Source organism: Ascidiella aspersa, chromosome 3 (assembly GCF_963924565.1).
Source record: "Ascidiella aspersa chromosome 3, kaAscAspe10.2, whole genome shotgun sequence".
NCBI lineage: Eukaryota > Metazoa > Chordata > Ascidiacea > Phlebobranchia > Ascidiidae > Ascidiella > Ascidiella aspersa.
In genome coordinates, this window is record NC_139449.1 from 8,362,853 (window position 1) to 8,382,382 (window position 19,530).

Here is a 19,530-nt window from a genome sequence, read left to right on the forward strand (position 1 = left end):
TGGAGGTTCCGCAATCTACACTTGAACGAATCCATCAGTTCTCCAACAACGCACGCAACAACGGTCATTGAGCGTCGCGAATTGTTCGAGACGAGAAAAAAGAGAGCTATTACGATACCCCAGAGAGTGTCACGTGATACCGGGCCTCCAATTTGTATCGGGTTTTCACAGTGACCCGAGACACAACAATGCAATGGGTGGCGCGAACGGCCTATGCTATAGCGCAGACCTAGTTGTCGCGCAACAAGTTTTTAGGATTTAAGAGTAGGGCTACTACAGTTTTCCCGAAGTTTTGTGGTGATTACGCGCTTTATATTGAAAGTATTGTTTTCAAAGTAGGCTACCTTGCTTTGCCGTTACACAGTGGTTGTCAACTTTTGTTTTTGATGTGATTAAAGCTAATAGAAACGCTTTGGCGACCTATTTCTGTTCACTGATTTTTTTCTAAGCTTAAAGTGAATACAATGCATTGTAAAGAATAGCATAAATCATTTTAAATTTAGTTACTATAAGCCCTGTCTTCGCATTGCTTTCGTAAATTTCTCATATTTCGAGAAAAGCCTACTCCGAGCTAATCTAAATAAACCTAACTTTGGGAACTATTGCAGTAGGCAATCCAACTAAATCAAATACTTGTTCGGGGTTTGAAAACACTGCCTTAACTGGTAAAATTTTGTTAAAACCTGTTGTTCTAGCATAGACCATACTTTAAACGAGTACTATTAGGGGTTATCTTCAGCTGTTGGGATACAAACTTACAGAAACCTATATATATGGAAGGGTCGTGTAAAATATATAATTCGATCAAAGGTCTTTATTTTTTATTTTTGAACAAAACGCATTGCAAGGGTTTATTTATACCAAGAGTCAAAAATGTTTTGCGTGCGGTTTTGGTCTTCTAAAGTCAAATTGCATTATTATTTGGTAAATCGATTTTCCTAGATCAAAAGACATTCGCAATTTATCGTAATTTCAAAGAATTGATACCAATATTTTTCCTACATCTTTTCAAATTCGTATTGTTTAATAATTTGCGTCGTGGAAAATAATAACTATACTTTAGCCGCGTTCCACAGAGCGACGTTTACTATCACAGAGTATAACCCCTATATCAGTGGTGGGCATGTTTTTTTGTTTTTTTTGAGGTCTCAGGCATGTTTTTTGTGGCTCTTCTAGCCGAATCGTAAAATTCCAAAACAACTGTAACGGCTACCAAAGAATACCGTTTATGAACGTTTCCCTCTTTTTCTTTTTTTAAGGCAGCATTTCGTTTATGACGTAACACTAGACATAGAATCAAAGAGTTAATTAACAACAAGAAGGTTTCAGAGATCAGCAAATCAAACAAAAGACCGATATTGATAAATATTGTGCTTGTTATTTTGCTATTACCGTTATTATTATTGTGTTGAATTGATACCGTTTTGCTATTTTACAATTCTGTTATTATTGCTGAACTTACATTATTTACCGTTTTTTGTATTAAAATAATTTTAAGGCTCTCTGGTACTTTTATTTTCTACAAATGGCTTTTCTACATTTTTCTACAACTCCATATAAGACTTGTAAGCTGCTCGCGTACCACTTGAAGGGCCTTTGCTTTAACTAGATGTACAGTTAGCGAAGTTTGAGAACCAATGATATAAGAAACTATGAAGCTGGAAATAACCATAGACCTATTGCTTTTTCGCTCTTCGCTTTACTGAAAACAGCGACATTTTCACGTTTATAGTGATCTGTGCTCTTCCACATTTTCAGCGTTTTTATATACAGACGAAACTAAAAAAATATTACAGCGAAGCTCAATACCGAGGCAAAATGTACGATAGCTAAAGTGTTGTGACTACAGCCTTCCGCATAGTAAGCTACTTGTAGGTCAAACTGCTGCCAATGTCCTACGATTGCGTCACACCACATGGCTGTTCACGATTCAGTGCATTTGTAAAGTTTGCATGGGTGAGTTGAGACTATTGATTACAAGCGAAACCATTGCTCAGCTCGGATTGCTGTGAGTTTTTAAAGACACACCGAATTGTTGTTTTATAACACAATAGACCAACGATAGCGAAACTTTTTTATTACGTGGGTCCCATGCGAGATTTTGAACCACGAAAAATACACAAATGGATGCATTAAATTACTTGCTGCGCGTTTTCTCTATAAACAGTATTTCTTGCCTGGTCAAACATAAGTTTCTTGAGACTATTCAGTTATAGTTACTGGAATTAGAATGCCGACCATTAGTGTGAACCCACTTATGTAACAAGGCTACAATCAGTCTTTTCATGGCGTCTAAACAAACTTGACAAAATGACCCCTATGTTATAAAGATTATATGTTGCCATGGTTTTAACATCAGCGCCTTATTATCAATATTTGGTAAAACAGTTATTATTTAAATATTTGCTTTATTTAGTTATAAAGACAAGTGGGTCACTAATAATTAGTGTTGGTTCACGGGGTAACCAGAGGGTCAGTGGTTCCTGCCATAGACTAATCATTATACAGACAGTTTTTTTACAGTAAATGTACGCATTTGTAGCTTATTATCGTAAAACACGCACTTAAAATATTTTACCGATTTCGCAATATTTTTTAATTTTGGTTATTTTTGATTTCGTGACTTCAATCAGGACAAACTTAAGGCACAATCACACCAAAACCGAGTCACAAGTGGCGAATAAAATTGGTGACGTGGCGTGTCCACAACAAGAATTTCTTGACATACACCTAATTGCAGTGTTGTAATGACTTAAGTCAATGATTTAACTTGAATGCACTCAAGTCACTGTTTTTAAATGACTTGACTTGATGTAGGTATTTTGGACAAATGATTTGACTTTGACGAGTTAAATTATTGAGACAAATGACTTGGGTCGAAATTAAGTGTTTATATTTAGCAGTTTATTACAAAATTGAGCTATTTATATAAACTTTTTGCACGTGAAACGATTAGATTAAGTTATAACGTATATTACGACTAGTTTACAATTTTTTAATGTTTATTGTTTTACTTTTATATTAGTGACTTGACTTGGAATTGACTTGCTCTAATAATGAGTCACTGCTGCAACATCAAGGTAAATTACCAGTAAATCCAGTTTTTGCTTTAACAAAGGCGTATTTGCTAACAAATCGCGTTTCAGAGGCAAAGGTAATTTGCTGACACGACACAAAAGCAGCTAAACGTAAACGACCCACCTAATTTTAATTGGAAATCATCAGAAGAAACGAATACGACAGTTCCGGATTTTTAACTCACGCAACAATCATTGATCCCGGCAAATTGTAAACGACTTTGGTCTAGACTAGAGAGAGAAAGAGAAAGTGTGAGAGAGAGAGAGAAAAAAAGAGATATTATCCTCCCAAAGCAAGGGTCACGTAATGTCGCGTCTACAATTTGTGTCGCGTTGTTTACTGGCCTGAGATGCGTTCTAACAGTAAAACAGGTGCCAAAACGGCCTTTATGACAGACCTACTCAACCAGGCAGTCGAGCGAAGATTTTAAGAGTCGCGAGAAAGCGTACAGCCAGTGTTACTAAATACTGCACATTTCACAGTCAAACATCCCCCGGATAAGTGCTGTAAAATGTGCGTCATGCGCAGTGGCAGAATTAGCTTTCTGTCAAAATTTCGCCAAAAAACTACACAAATTGTGAAACCGTGCAAAAAGCACCATTTTTCGTGTATATATGTTTGTATGAACATTGATAGAACTGAATACAATTTGGCCAATCCGCAAAATTTACTATTTAAATATAACTCTGTTAACTCAATATAAATATTTACGCTCACTAAAACAAACATTTTTTCCTATAAAGATTTCTTACATCAGTTTTTGACATTTTCGAGGGAGTGGAAAAGAGTCAGATTCTCCCACGACAGGATCTGACATTAGAGTTAGACGAACGAAAAATCACCTAGTGCTTTCGAGTCATGTACCATGCATTTTGAACATTTTAAATATTTTACTGCGTTGACTGAACCTAAAAAAGTCCTACTTCGTAAATCATCACTTTGTGCTTATCGTGGAGTATGCCCGGTTCATTGGGGTGAAATTGTCAAAAAATAGCACATAGCAGAAACCACGTGAAATGTTAGTACAAAGTGCAAAAAACGTAATTATAAAACTGAAATTTAGAAAATGTCGGTGGACGTTTTGCGCGCTTGTATCCCTTTGGATGTTCAATAATTTATTTCTAAATCTTTATCGAGTTTCAAAAAAAAAATATAACTCTATAATCGCAATTTCATAGTATTGATAACAATCGTTTTCATAAGTCACCAACAGTCGATGTCGAGAAATAAATTAACGACTAAGGGTAAAATCTCTCCGGTTCTACCGAAAAAAATTTTAACAAAAATATATTTCGACATTCGATCGGAGCGGTTTGTAACTGCTTCGTTTCCAAGGCAGGATTTATCTTTGTAAATTACTGTTATGGTCATTCGAATAAAAAGTGCTTTTATTTGCCAAAAGTTAAAAAAATCTTAATCGAGATAAAGCCACAATCCCTACTACTCATCAGCACTATTTTTTAATAGTTTATTTTGCCAAATTTTGATTTGATAGAGCAACATACTGTTAATACAGAAATCACTTAAAGACACGTGATAAACGCGCTAAAACGTGACTTTTATATAAATTGGTTGGTGGCAAACTTGCCTTATCTGGATTAATTAAGAGCGGGAAACGTAAAGACATTTGCAAATTGGACTACCTGCTTATACACATTTTTATTATTTTCATTGGATTTTTCGTTCAAGAATTGGCTATTCAGGGTGGTCCAAGGTTGACAGCACCGCGGGCCACAACATTTCGTGCATAATCTTTGCTGGCCACATAAAGTGTTATAAACGAAAGTGGCAAAATGGTGCGCGGGAAGCGCGAAAAAATTGCGTATTTGCCAAATTTAGAAGACTGCATTTTATAGTCATAGAACGCTTTTTAACTAGATTAGTTTGCTAAAATTGCACCAGGAAAACGTCATGGCGTTAGCCTTTAGTCACAGTGAAAACCTGTGAAACAATACTTTCCAGCGCGATATATTTTATCGTTGATTTACTTAAAAGTTGCAAAAAGTATCATTTATATAGGGCTGTACGTTTTATGTTAAACAAAAAAGACGAAAAACAAAACGCAAATACAACTTATAAGTAGGACGTACTGCGACCTTCAAACCGGTCTAACACATAAAAAAAGTATTTTTTGTCACACCCTAGATCCGAACTTGATGAGCGATAGTAAACTGCTTTATTTAATGGTGTAACCAGAAAATTTAATCATAACCAAACAATTCGAACATGCTTGTTGTTTGTTGTTCACTTATATTTCTTTGATTAAACCTCTAATGATACGCATTGCAATAATTCAATAGTACTTTGCGGGCCACGAAAAATTATGTCGCGGGCCTGGGTTTGGACCACCCTGGGCTATATATTGCTTGAAAAGGGAAAGATTAGATTACCCGAACGGCCGCTTTTTGGCGCTACGTTGGGATTTGTTTCCCTTATTGACAATAGTGTTTCCCAATGTGACAATGAAAGCATCAATAAAGGGCTTTTTAGTATAGGCTTACGTTTTTATTATTGTCGTATGTGGTAATTATTAGGTTAACTGTAGGTTAAAATCGCACTTCAGCGTGCAGCATTAAGCAACTGAGGAAGAGAAGCACAGTTAGCTCTCATATTAAATATTTAAGTGTTGCTATATTCTATTGAACGTATCAATTGTATTCTTGTGATGTCACAAAGCATTCGAGGTAAATGGGTATAAAAACACAAGTAGGCTTTCCAATTAGGTTCTGGAATCACTATTTATTTTACCATATTTTACGACTTCATGGTTTGGTTTTGTGTCAGCCCTGGTAATTCACATCTGGTAAAATTTAGGGGGAAATCCCACATGGTAAGTCCTAGGCGGGCCCATATAGTTTGGCCCCGCTGGTAAAATTAAAGGGTAATTCCCAACAGGTAATAGCGTTGAAGGTGAGCGTACGTCCTCTGCAAAGGGCATATATCGCAAAACAGACTCTGTTTCTTATTATTAACTGTACGGTTTACGCGACAGAGTTGACTTTTTATTGTTACTAAAGAAACGTTAATATGTATTTTTTATAGAATTATTTGTTCAGCATTTTATAAAAACTTTTAGATGTTTCGGCCAGCTTTACTTGCATCTCTAGCTCAGCAAATAATATGCAGAATTCAACTTATTGTTCATTTTATATAGCAATGCCAGGCCTGGGAAGGGAAGGGCTTTTTAATATAGACTACGTTCTGTTAGTGTTGCATGTGCTGTATATAAATTGGATAGCTGTACTTTAACTCACACTTTATTTTATAACGCCGCATTAAGCAACTGTAGTAGATAAATACCCATTAATATTGATAGAATTTAGTACTAAATAGAATTAGGAATTATATATATATATGAATTTGGGTAAATTAAAGCTTGAGCCATAGGCTTAAGCAAAAAGCCCATTACGCACAATGAAATCCATGTGTAGTGCTCTCTTGTCCATTGTACACCAGGACTACAAATTATACTTTAGAAAAGTCATACAACGCTTTTCTTTAACGAAAACTATGGGAAATATGACTGAGGGAATCTATGTGAAATTTAAGACAGAACCTTACGATTCGAAATGTAAAGTGTTGTGCAGTCAAAAACAAAGCTGTATGACTCTTGCCATGTAATGCAATCAAGATTGTTCCTGTAACTCAGTGGTCGGCAAACTGTGGGCCGCGGCCCAAATGTGGGCCGCAAAGCCATTTTTAGTGGGCCGGGAGTTACTTTTGAATAGTTTAGTGTTATCATGTAGTTGTGGGCCGCGTGATAGCCCTACAATAATTGCACTTTATTTTAAAAGTTAGTGTGACATAGAGTTTTTAAATGGCTTAGCTTGGAAAGGCCCATGTGCCAAATGTGGTTCTGCGATCCTATCGAAATGTATTTTTTCCCAACTTTAACTATATGTAATTGAAAAATTTTCGCGCTCTGTACATATAGTCTTCGTTTTACAGTATGCAGTATGTTTTACAATTACATTATGGTACAGCAGTCTTTTGGTCATTGAGGCGCCGTGTAATATTGTCTTTTTTGCCACCCCCTGTATCCGAACTTGATGAGCGATAGTAAACTGCTTTATTTAATGGTGTAACCAGAAAATTTAATCATAACCAAACAATTCGAACATTCTTGTTGTTTGTTGTTCACTTATATTTCTTTGATTAAACCTCTAATGATACGCATTGCAATAATTCAACAGTACTTTGCGGGCCACGAAAAATTATGTCGCGGGCCTGGGTTTGGACCACCCTGGGCTATACATCGCTTGAAAAGGGAAAATTAGATTACCCGAACGGCCGCTTTTTGGCGCTACGTTGGGATTTGTTTCCCTTATTGACAATAGTGTTTCCCAATATGACAATGAAAGCATCAATAAAGGGCTTTTTAGTATAGGCTTACGTTTTTATTATTGTCGTATGTGGTAATTATTAGGATAACTGTAGGTTAAAATCGCACTTCAGCGGGCAGCATTAAGCAACTGAGGAAGATGAGCACATTTAGCTCTCGTATTAAATATTTAAGTGTTGCTATATTCTATTGAACGTATAAGTTGTATTCTTGTGATGTCACAAAGCATTCGAGGTAAATGGACAAGAAAACACAAGTAGGCTTTCCAATTAGGTTCTGGAATCACTATTTATTTTACCATATTTTACGACTTCATGGTTTGGTTTTGTGTCAGCCCTGGTAATTCACATCTGGTAAAATTTAGGAGGAAATCCCACATGGTAAGTCCTAGGCGGGCCCATATAGTTTGGCCCCGCTGGTAAAATTAAAGGGAAATTCCCAACAGGTAATAGCGTTGAAGGTGAGCGTACGTCCTCTGCAAAGGGCATATATCGCAAAACAGACTCTGTTTCTTATTATTAACTGTACGGTTTACGCGACAGAGTTGACTTTTTATTGTTACTAAAGAAACGTTAATATGTATTTTTTATAGAATTATTTGTTCAGCATTTTATAAAAACTTTTAGATGTTTCAGGCCAGCTTTACTTGCATCTCTAGCTCAGCAAATAATATGCAGAATTCAACTTATTGTTCATTTTATATAGCAATGCCAGGCCTGGGAAGGGAAGGGCTTTTTAGTATAGAATAAGAATTTGATAAATATGAATTTGGATAAATTAAAGCTTGGGTCATAGGCTTGAGCAAAAGGCTTGAACATTACAGTATAGGCACAATAACATTTATGTGTAGTGCTCTCTGTCCATTTCACCAGGACTTCAAGTTAGACTTTAGAAAAGTCATGCACCGCTTAAACGAACACTACGGAAGACTGAGGGAATCTATGTGAAATTCAAGACAGAACCTTACGATTCGAAATGTAAAGCGCTGTGCAGTCAAAAACAAAGCTGTATCTTCCTTGCCATGTAATGACAATTAAGACTGTTCCTGTTACTGATTTAGCGTATGCCCGATGGCCAGTTCTACTTGTTTTTAATTTACATCTCAGTTATTTGTGACTGATTTATTGTTTCCCTATACGTGAACTATTCTATAAATAACCACAGATGCCACGCTATAACTAGAGCCAGCATAATCATCTATATGTATAACTGATAACCTTGGTACGGTAACTTTTTATTGGCAACGAACGAAAACTTCTTGAGGTACGATCACAGTCGTAACACGAGGGAAAGTAATTTATAGCTATCAAGTTCGTATAATCGACAACCTACTGTACATAAAACGCTGTACATTGCGTAACTATAACCACATGTATATGAGACGGGGATGCGAACATTTTTTGCACAATGTGCGCAAAAATGTGAACGCCAAAAAGTGCGCACATTTTAAACTGCCTTCAAGAATGTGCGCACTTTTTTAACAATATGCGCACATTTTAAACTGCATTCAAAAATTTGCGCACTTTTCTTTATATATTGTGCGCATTTTTTTTTCAGAATGTGCGCACTTTTTCAACTAAAAGTTGAAACATTATACAGATAACTCAAACCTTTTTAATCTTATTTTCTGTTAATTTTTTTAGTAACTGACATGATCTCTGTATTTTTGTGAAAACAAACTAGATACAATTCTATCCTAGTTAAAATACAACTATTGCCTTTTAAAATCCTGTTTATACGTTCATTGTCGATAAAAACGATACAACAAAAGCTTGAAAAGAGAGGAGTCGAAGTTAGCTTGAGCTCTACATACCAGCATCAAAACTGCGCCATAATACCAATATCACGCTGATAACAGTGTGACGGAAACACATTTTGTTTAATACTAACAACATGAGGACGGCACCCAGTTTACAAAAGCTTACAAAAAACTCCAAAATGTGTCAGTCTTGCAGAAAAGGGTTAGACAAGCTATAATAGACTAAATAATAAAAGTAAAAATCATACATCAACCAGACGAAAAGTCTTGACTTGGCAAATCCTGTCACCAATTCTGAAATACAAAATTTCAAATGTGAAGTTAGGTGATAACATTTAAATATACAATTATAAAAATAGATGCAAAAATACCTAAATGTTGACATTTTCATCATGTCTCAAATGACACAAACTGGACACTTCCAATCTTCTTCATAGACGGGGGAGGATTTTTGCTCCCAAATTTCCATGCAGTGAAAATGGTAAAATCTTTTACACTTACCACAGAGGACCTGTTAGTAATTGTGAAAAACAATAATTTTGTTAAACTACAATATTAAATTATTGGCAATTACCGAATGTCTAAATGAGACTGTCCCGTCACAAGCTGTACGTATGTCGTCCAGATTGTCTACAAATAAAAAAGCAAGAATGCCATAATGAAAATAACTATTTACATGTAAGAAAAGGAAGTAAATATATATAAACAATACAGGGCTACTTGCATACACAAGCTATAGCAGAATAGCATAAAATGCGATGTGCAAAAATTTGCCTTATTTCCTTTATGTTAGAGCTTGATGTATCAAATTCCACCTTTTGTTCAAAGTTTTTTAAAAGACACTTTGCAATCCATTAAGATGAAAATAATTTAACCATGTCAAATATGAATTTTCTGCAACAATATTAACCTGTAAAACAGAAATTCCACAACTGTGACTATCTGTTTGTTTGGGGTGGCAAATTTGTCCTTGTTTTTCATATTTTTTTTTTTATTTTTTTTTTTTTTAAGTTCCAAATTGTCACTAAAATATCGTCTCAAAATGCACATTTCTACCAAAGGGAAGCCAGCAGCCCGAAATTTCATCGTGTAATATCTTCGGAAGTAACCAAGATTGCGAATCTAACTTTTTAGCCCACAATCAGACTTTTATTAGAAAAAGAAAAAATATTAATATGCGCATTAATTTTCCATGCTTTTAAATATGTACCCTTTTGCGTTTTGAGCAAAAATTGCGCACATTTTTAAAAGCACTTTAAAATGTGCGCACATTCTGAAAAAAAGTGCACACATTCTAAAAAGAGTGTGCACATTTTCAAAAGAGTGCGCACATTTCCTCGTGCACATTTTTGCGCACATTGTGCAAAAAACCTCCACGTCACTTGTTGGGTAACTGGCACTCTTAATAAAAGGTATTCTCAATTGCACTTAGCGATGCGTAAATCTGTCTTTCTACTTTGACGTGGTGCGCAACACGGTTAGCCTTCTGCAGGATGCAATGATACTATTAAACGATGCATTTCTACTAATCAACTGTATTAGAAAATGTATGAGTGATTGAGCAAAACTAAGACCATTAGTAAAATGTACACCTTCTTTCCACACGTGGATACAAAAGTTCACTTCATGATAATTACAGACTGGATTTTGGTGGAGTCAATTTTTTATTTTTAAGGGTCAATTTTGTTTCAGATTTAACGACACTAGTAACGTCACAGCATATTGTTCTCGAACAAAAACGTTACCCCAAAATTGCATTTATTTAGTTACTAGGGAACTTGTCAAGCAAAAAAAGCACCATTAATTCCACAACTGAATGACTGAACCTAAATTACGTAAAAAGTTCGCGCAAAGCGCTAAATAGCGTACATTGGGTGTTGCTTCAAAACTTGGGTGAACATTCATCTCGATACAATTTCAACGTTGAAAAGACGTTACAGATTAGCCCACACAGCAAAAAAGACTAGATAATTCGGCAGAAGTTACAGTTTGTAGAAAGTTTGTATATACACAGGCCTACACTGTAGTAGTGTATATAAATTAAAACAATAAGAGTCTTTAAGATGACAGATTCCCTTCAAATGTTCTAAAATTTGTGCAAAATCGAGAAGAATATTCGCATAAATCGTTTTTATAGCATATACTTGCATGTATCAAAGAAATTATCTATCTATAAATACAATTGTTTTCAGTCCTACACTACATTAACTGCAACATATATTCCATGTAAAATAATTACATAGAAGCAATGATATCATTTAGACGAGAGCAACTTACGTGTGACGCTACGGCAATTCAACCTCCTAGTAAGTATTGATTGTAGGCCTAACTTATGGTAATATTCTTTAGCGGATGTGTCCATTTTCGTTAATTTCGCGAATATGTATTTTTAAACGTGCCACCTGAAGGTTTGTTTACTGTTAGCTGGGTATATAAAATAAAGGTGGAAAGCAAAAACGAAGTTAAACATTTTTTGGGACGTTGTTTATCTATTGTCCTTATTTTATCTTTAAAAACACCCCTGAAACCACACCTAACGACAGTCCATCTAAAAAAATAAAAACAATTGTTAAAAAAAGAGACTTATTTAACACGTTTATCCTATTTGAGCTTGTATTGGAGAAATATGAAAACATTGAAAGTCGTGTTGAAAGATTTACTGAGGTTGTAGCAGGGATCCTTCTTAACATTTTTCCGCGCAGGAGATTCACTACATTCGAAGGGTTTTAAGTTACCTTTACGAGTTTGTTTTACGATTATTACTAGCATTAGTTATATGTTTTTTTGGCTTAAATAGGGTCCAACCAACACGTTTTATAATATATTCTTTGTTTGTACGGCTAACCGAATATACTATATAGTAACTCTATTTAGGCACTAATATGTTTAAATAACAATTAGAAAACAGTCTATTTTCTATCGCCTAGGGCCCTATAGTTGTTTGCGTGGGCTCTAAGTAAAACAATGACAATCAAGTGACAAGTATAAATAAAACACCTTTTGTTATTTCAAGAGTCAAATATAACTATAGCTTAAAATATTTAATTCCTTATGATTCGTGCTTAATAGTACTTTAAATAATGGTGGGACAAATATCTCTTCAAATCGTATATTCGACAATAAGAAAAAATAAATAGCCGGATTTGCAGGCGTGGAATTAAATTGCACTTTATCGGCAATTTAGGTGCTTTTTAAAACGGCTTTTTTAATAAACACCCGTATTCAGTCATGTATTACAAAGCAATAATGGACACTGAATTACGGATATCGCAGATCGCGTACGATGTTGATGTAAAAAATTCTTACTAAGTACATTGCGCGCACTTTTTCAGTCACCAATATTAATAATTAGCGTATATCAGCAAATGATATATAGATCAGTAACAAATTCATGATTGAATGATATTTTAAACACGATTATAATAGATACGTTCGACCTCAAAATATTGGGCGATAAGGTGAAAAAATCAAGAGTCTTTAATATTGTTTACGTTGATGTAAGCCACAACAACCAATAAGAAAAAATTTTTCAAAAACATGGCACTAAAAGTTATGTATCGAATAGAATAGAGAAAAGTCATGTGTTGCTCTTCTAAGGTTTTAAACTTGGTCAGTTCAATTTTGTGTGCGAAGAAAAAAAAAGTTAAGGTGCATATTAAATTAAATCAAATTAAAGCCCTGAATTTAATGTGTTACGCAGAATGCAAGGACAACGGAACTTCCAAAGTCGTCCGATTTGTTCGACCAATTGACTCGGGTTTGGACCAAATCCTCCTAATGGAACTTGAGCAGGTGTTTGGTCAGGTCGCTAACGATCCGGTTGCCGTGTATTCGTTGGCTGGTGCGGTCGGCAAAGAGAAATCCTTCATGCTCAACTTGTTTCTTCGCTACTTATGGTCGCAGAAGCAAGGAAAGGTAAGTTGGCTTCCAGAGATTGATCATGATAATGTATTATTTTGATTGATCATAACTATTCCTTATTTACACCTTTTAATTAATATAGAAACAAAAAATAGACATGGGTACGAACAAAAACAAATCATTTGTGCCCGTAATAGTTCCCATTCTGTATACACCTAGAAATGTGGGTTTTAAACGTTGTAAAGAGGCGTGTTTACTATTCATAGGTGTATGTAGGAGTTAACCAGGCCCTAACAATCAACGATCCAATCTGTATTGCGCTAATTTGAAGCTGTAAATGTAGCAAAAAATAGGTTTTAATCGCGAAGAATAATGCATGTATTTAGATCAGTGTTTCACATTCGCTTTTTGTTTGCGACTTTGCTGAATGAATTGGCTTCCAACCTTATCAGGGTTAAACTTGACCTTTTTTACACAGTTCAAAAATATATTTTAGCCTAATACGTGGCTTCACAACAAGGAAGAGCAGCTGGCAAGGTAACATTGTTAGTATATCAGTCCTGCAAATATCCATAATATGACAACACAGCATACCTGAAAAGTGGTTCACGAATCGCATGGTAAAGTAGTCTGCAGACAATCGTGCCGCTAAATGTAATATGCCAGTTTACCAATTGCCAATTACCTTATCATATAATCCCTTCTCCAGGTCGCCTTGTTTCTCATGGATACGCAGGAAGCCTTCGACAGCTCCACTTCAGTAAAAGGCTGTTCCGTCATATTCGCTTTAAGCACGATGATAAGTTCCGTGCAAATCTACAATGTCATGGAGCAGATACAAGACGCCCTCGAGTATTTAGGGGTATAAGAATAATTAGGCCTAAAATTATTACAATAGATGTATTTTAGCCAGAAACTAATTCGCAATTGTTTGCCAGATATTCACGGACTACGGCAAAGCGGCCCACAAATGCAGCAGCCTGATCGCAAAACCTTTTCAGGTATGTTGTCAAAGCATTTTTCGCTCACAAAAATTGATCTAATTGACCGTTTTCTAAGAATTAGGTCATACCATTGATAAGACACAATGTGTTGAAACAAATATAACCCTTCTGATCGTTGAAATAGATCAAATGCTATTTGCTTTTACCTACCTAGTGCTGTTTCCACAGGGTATTTTGCGACCTTAACAAGCAACTCTTAGTTTACGACGTTACATCCAAAAGCTATATAGTGCAATGTTTAACAAATGGAAACATTTTAGAATCTACTGTTTCTGGTGCGAGATTGGCAGGACCCTGATTACGACGTGAAATTGGACTGTCTCGACCCGTCGCACATTATTGGTTTGTTTTCGCCTCACAATGCCGCCATCCAGAGTGTTAACGGCAACATTGTAACGGGAAAAGCTCCCATCATTTTGAAGCTGGCTGACTTCAACGGCGTTGGAACTGGGAAAATGCCAGACGTCAGGACAATTTTGCAGGTTTTTTTCAATTGTTTCTTTTGACGAGAAAATGGCCACACAACATTTTTCGAACAACCGGGATGAAAAGCTGTATTCTAAATCGTCGGTCGGTTGATATGATTTCACTCTAGTGTAAAAAGTTTCGTTATTGACACTTAATTATCGCGAATGTTTGTCAAATGCAAAATTAGTCTAAATTTGAATTGAACTTCACAAAGCGACAACGTCACAAAGCCTAGTATACATTTTGATAAAGGTTTGTTTATAATAACTAGGTTAAATAAGGCAAATGTAAACGATCTTCAATTCGTTTCATTCGGGGCAGTCCTTGGCCCTTTATATGAAATGCTTGTTGACCCCCTCGTCAAAAAATGTAAATTTTATGAAGGTTAACCACTTGAGGTAACTAAACTTGTTACATTTAAAGCCAAATATGGCCTAACAACCATAAAATATCACGTGTCGGACATCAATCAAGATAACCCTATGTGTACTTTGGCTTTTGCAAACGGTATGCAACGCAGAGGGAAAAAACTCCCATGTTCCTTATCGCGTTTTTTTACTTTTTATTTTTTTTTTTTGCATTACTGTTAAGTTGGGTTTCAGTATATTTATACACCGCACGGTTTGCGGTATAAACCTCCTAAAATAGAACATTAGAAAAAACAGACGTGTTGCCAATGTGTTTATACCAACGAAAACGACATCAACAGAATAAGTGATACTAATTACACCGCTTGAGTATTTCGTAAGGACTCCAGAATGAGACCTAAAAACGAACAATATCAACGTCAGAATAAAACACAGTTCGGAATAAGACAAAAATATGACTAATACCTGATTTTGACTGAGACAAGAAAGTCTATACTGTTTTAATACCTAAGGGTCGTAATACCATATAAATCGGAATTAGTCGTAAATCCATGGAAATAAGAACCGTGGTTAGAATCAGGCTTGCAACCTTCTACAACCTTCCAAACCCCAAACCCACCTCTAAGAACATAACTAACTCCTCTAACAATTTTAACCATAACTGAATTTTCTAACCCCTACCATTATCCTCATTAAACCCAAAAAGGGAAAAAATTAAAAAAAGTAGAATCCTAACGGCGCCGTTCAAACTAAGCCGTCAAAATGTCCACATCAAAACGTCCGGTGCCATACCGACTTTATTTTTTCGTATATTGTTTTGACGAAAATCCTTAAATAAATAAGAGTTTCTAAATTCTAATTAAAAAATTAAAAAAATATTTTTAGGAACAACTTTATTACTACTTACAACGTACAAGCAATCATTATCTATTGTGCTTACTTTTGATGGTCAATTTTAAAAGAAATAAAACCTTACAAAGAAATCCTTTAATGTGATAAACAAACAATATATTTTCCAGAAACTAGCGGAAACCACTAAGATCTGGAATCAAGAACAGGCTCTCCGCGCATTATTGATGGATAAGGTAAATTAAAATTTTGTTTTATAGCTAACTGTTGTTTTTATGCCGTACCACCCGTCGTCTAGCAGATTGTTTTGCACTCTATGAAAAAAAATACGAGGTTATAGTAAACTATTGCGGACAAAATAATTACTGAAACTCTCATCGAAGATACACTTTTCCTGAGGTGTCGCGAGGAAAAGCGTTCGAGAACCACTTTTAAGAAAGTAGATTTAGCAATTTCGATAACAGGGTGTCCAATAAATGGTCCTCAAAAGATTGTGATTGCTACCTTCTACAACAGGAGCAAGCAATTTTTATAGGGGGTACATGAGTAATCGAAAATATGTTTAAGGGCAGACTCAAACAGGGAAATGACATGCACATTGACGATGATTACGTTTAAATGAAAGGTGTACATGTTCTGATTGACAAAGTGGAAAACTAGGAATAGATTAGAATACCTTACAGGTGTAATTTTTGTATCAAATATTCCAAGTCTAATGAATTTTGTGGAACATGAGCCGCAGGATTAAATTGATTTGCATGCCGGATTCAGCCGGCTCGACGTATTATTCTCAGGGCTTATGTGTATTCTTATTTGTGATGTCGTTTACCAGTGGTCGGCAACCTTTTGCTGGTCGTGGGGCAAACCAACCTAAGCAAGTTCTCGGTGGGTCGTAATAAATTTCCACAAAAATTTTATTATAAAAAAATTGTGGTTTCTAAGCACTCTGAATCGGGGTCAGACCTAAATGTTTTATGCAATTGAATACAAATATCTATATTGTACTAAAAAATTAAGAACGCGTACAATGGTTGATTTTCCACTTGCTTCCGCTGAGGTTGTTTAGATCAGTTGGTAAAGAGCGACGATCCCGGTATGATCGAAGATCGTGAGTTCGAACCTCACTGCAGATTATAGTTGTGTTCTAGCCTGGCCCTGCTTGTACTACAATTCTGATCTGGCTAACTGATTTCAGTAAGCTTTTTCGGAAGAATGTTTGTGCCTTTCTGTCTACAATGTTCGTGTTTTTTTAGTTTTACTTTTAACTCGCATAGTCTTAGCGTTGACCGGCGATTATAATATAGCATCCGTCTGTCAGTCACCATAAATAATCCATACGAGTATAATCGTTCCTCTCGATTCAAATATAGCGTTTGTAGCCATACCCAAACACCTCTTTAAGCTTTCGTAATAGAGTGAGGATCTTGCCCTTACAACCTTTGCACATTTGGTTTTTAAACTTCTTCAACACTACGAGACAAGTTGCACCACAGCCATGTTGGACAAACACAACATTCCTATATGAACATACATTTCTATTTAAAAGTTTGCTTAATAATAATATACATATGTTTTAACGATATTTGTAAACGTTTTCGAAACGATGTCACGACGAAAGTCCTCAACCTTGTTTAAAAAGGTCTCAAAGGTGACAGAAATGGGCCGCGAACTTGGCCGAATTGAGGAATACACAATCGGTATCTCGATTTCCAAGAAAAGAATGTTCTATGAAATATGTGTGACCGGTCAGTCTCAGGACCAGCCGATTCCAAATGAAATCTTTGTAACAAGTGAAAGATTGGGGTACGTTTCAACTACACTGTTACTGTTGTATGTAACGAAGTTATTATGTTTTATCAATAGCCTGCATTACATATTAACGGTTTTACATGTTTCATTGTTGATGCTTGTGTTTGCAAAGTAATGCAATCTCGACAATTCACAAACTTATATATCGGCTATTCTAAAATTTAGACGTGGGAAACAGCAATCTTTGGATATTGATCTTTGGAGCGATGAGGTTGATCTTTGCATCTTGGAAAACGGAAACGCGGTTGCCCGGGCAAAGCGCGGTAGCACCACTCTTCATAAGCGAATATGGATGGACTTGCGTGTAAATGGGAAGCAGGCCAACAAGCGGGCATTCTATCTACAGTAACAAAATTTAATCTAAAAAAGGAAATTGAGTTTTTTGTATGACATACAGTAACGATTTTTCATTCTCAAATTTTCGTTTTGTCGTATTGTTTCAGCACATACATATATGTATAGTAGCCTACACACTAAGAAAGAAAGGCTTGATTTAAACTGTCGAAACTATCAAGGATTTAAAAATTGTTTAGAAATAATATCCTATGCCTGTAATGATCGCTACTAAAAAAACTGTGAAGCCCTTGGCTGGAAGCGAAATACGACATAAATGTATATATAATATCAACATATGTTTATTCAACTGTTGAATGGCCTGTATACACTTATATACTCATAAAATCTCAATGAGACGAACGAATAACAAAGTAATTCCAAGGTTGTACACACGTCATGCCTACCAGGATTATAATTACTATCATTACCGTGTTCTGTAAAAATATGCATATCTGTTCATACTGTTACATTTGCATGTATTTTAAATGCTTGTTTTTTCCTAACCTTTAATTGATTACATCGTTATTCGATGGATTCTGTTAGTCCATCGGGCCTTCCGTTTTACATGGTGTAAGATATCGTTATTATAATTTTCTGTGTACCATACGTCATGTATATTCAGTACATTTCAGCAAAGCATTTTATTAAACGTATATTTCCTTTTAAAATGTATTTCACAAAAAAAATCTTAATAATTTCTTTGCAATAGTTTTACCGCGGGTTTAAAATTTACTTAGTGATATTTACACGTTTTAACTAAAATCGAATATTTTAAAAGTGTGTTCCAACCTGTTATAATATTAAAGTTTATCATTCTGTTAAATTGTGACCTAATTATTGTTTTCACTTGTACAGGGTTAAACGTAGGGATTTCTGCGATTAATCTGACTGTTGTGAATGGTAAAATGTCAGAAGAAAGGTAAAAATGAATTACGTGGTTTACATTAAAATTTAAATGCCGTTACACAACAAAAAAAATCAATCCTCTTTTCGTGGTAAATACATTTCTGATTGATCTCGTTGTTCTTGGTACATACATGTAGAAATTGTTTAGGTATTGACTGCAATCATTGGCTTTTATGTAAGTATTACCTTTATTTTTAGGAAGACCGATATCAGTATACTGGTCGCACCGGTGAAAGACGACGTCGCCACAATAAGATGCATATTTTCGCCTCGAAAGTGCAAAAATAGTAACAGCGAGGTCTACTGCCGAACTTTAGGATATAGGTTTGTAATAGCTTATCAGTAGCGCGATTATTTTTTGACTTGTCAAAAAAAGTTTAGAATTTTGTCAAAAATTGCTCGTTAGATCAAAATTTTTCAAAATCCGGGTAAAATCGATTAAAAATACATATAATGGCATACAAAATTAAAAAAATAAACTATATTCAGCTTTTTGAAATTGTCTTTTATTCAAAAAATAGTTTTGAATTAAATTCAATGACATATTAAGCGTATTAAATCTTTATTAAAATAATATACGATATACGCGAGACTGCAGTATTAAACACACCTGCCTGGTTTATAGCAATAAGTTCAGCTCGAACTTCGATTTTGCTTTATACAGTTGTGTAACTCTAATTTTGACCAATGTATGGAAAAATATTTGCTGTATTTTTTTGCTTGTGATATGCAAGTAACCCATTTTCTATT

The 19,530-nt window shown here is 35.2% G+C and overlaps 1 protein-coding gene across 2 annotated transcripts; it reads left to right on the plus strand.

The window, feature by feature from the left end:
• The first annotated feature begins 6,120 nt into the window (after positions 1–6,120).
• Positions 6,121–19,104, plus strand: LOC146159031 (atlastin-3-like). 2 transcript variants are annotated; one of them, XR_014494646.1, is made up of 9 exons: positions 6,121–11,485; positions 12,880–13,094; positions 13,750–13,902; positions 13,979–14,041; positions 14,305–14,526; positions 15,900–15,965; positions 17,369–17,532; positions 17,704–18,793; positions 18,979–19,104. XR_014494646.1 is itself a non-coding variant. In XM_083383834.1 (8 exons), the coding sequence occupies exons 1-8, from the start codon at positions 11,428–11,430 to the stop codon at positions 17,885–17,887; spliced, it is 1,125 nt and encodes a 374-aa protein (XP_083239960.1). In that variant the 5' UTR covers positions 6,121–11,427; the 3' UTR covers positions 17,888–19,104. The 2 variants fall into 2 exon arrangements, 1 of the variants encoding a protein (XP_083239960.1); XM_083383834.1 differs by having other exon boundaries at positions 17,704–19,104.
• Positions 19,105–19,530: the final 426 nt, after the last annotated feature.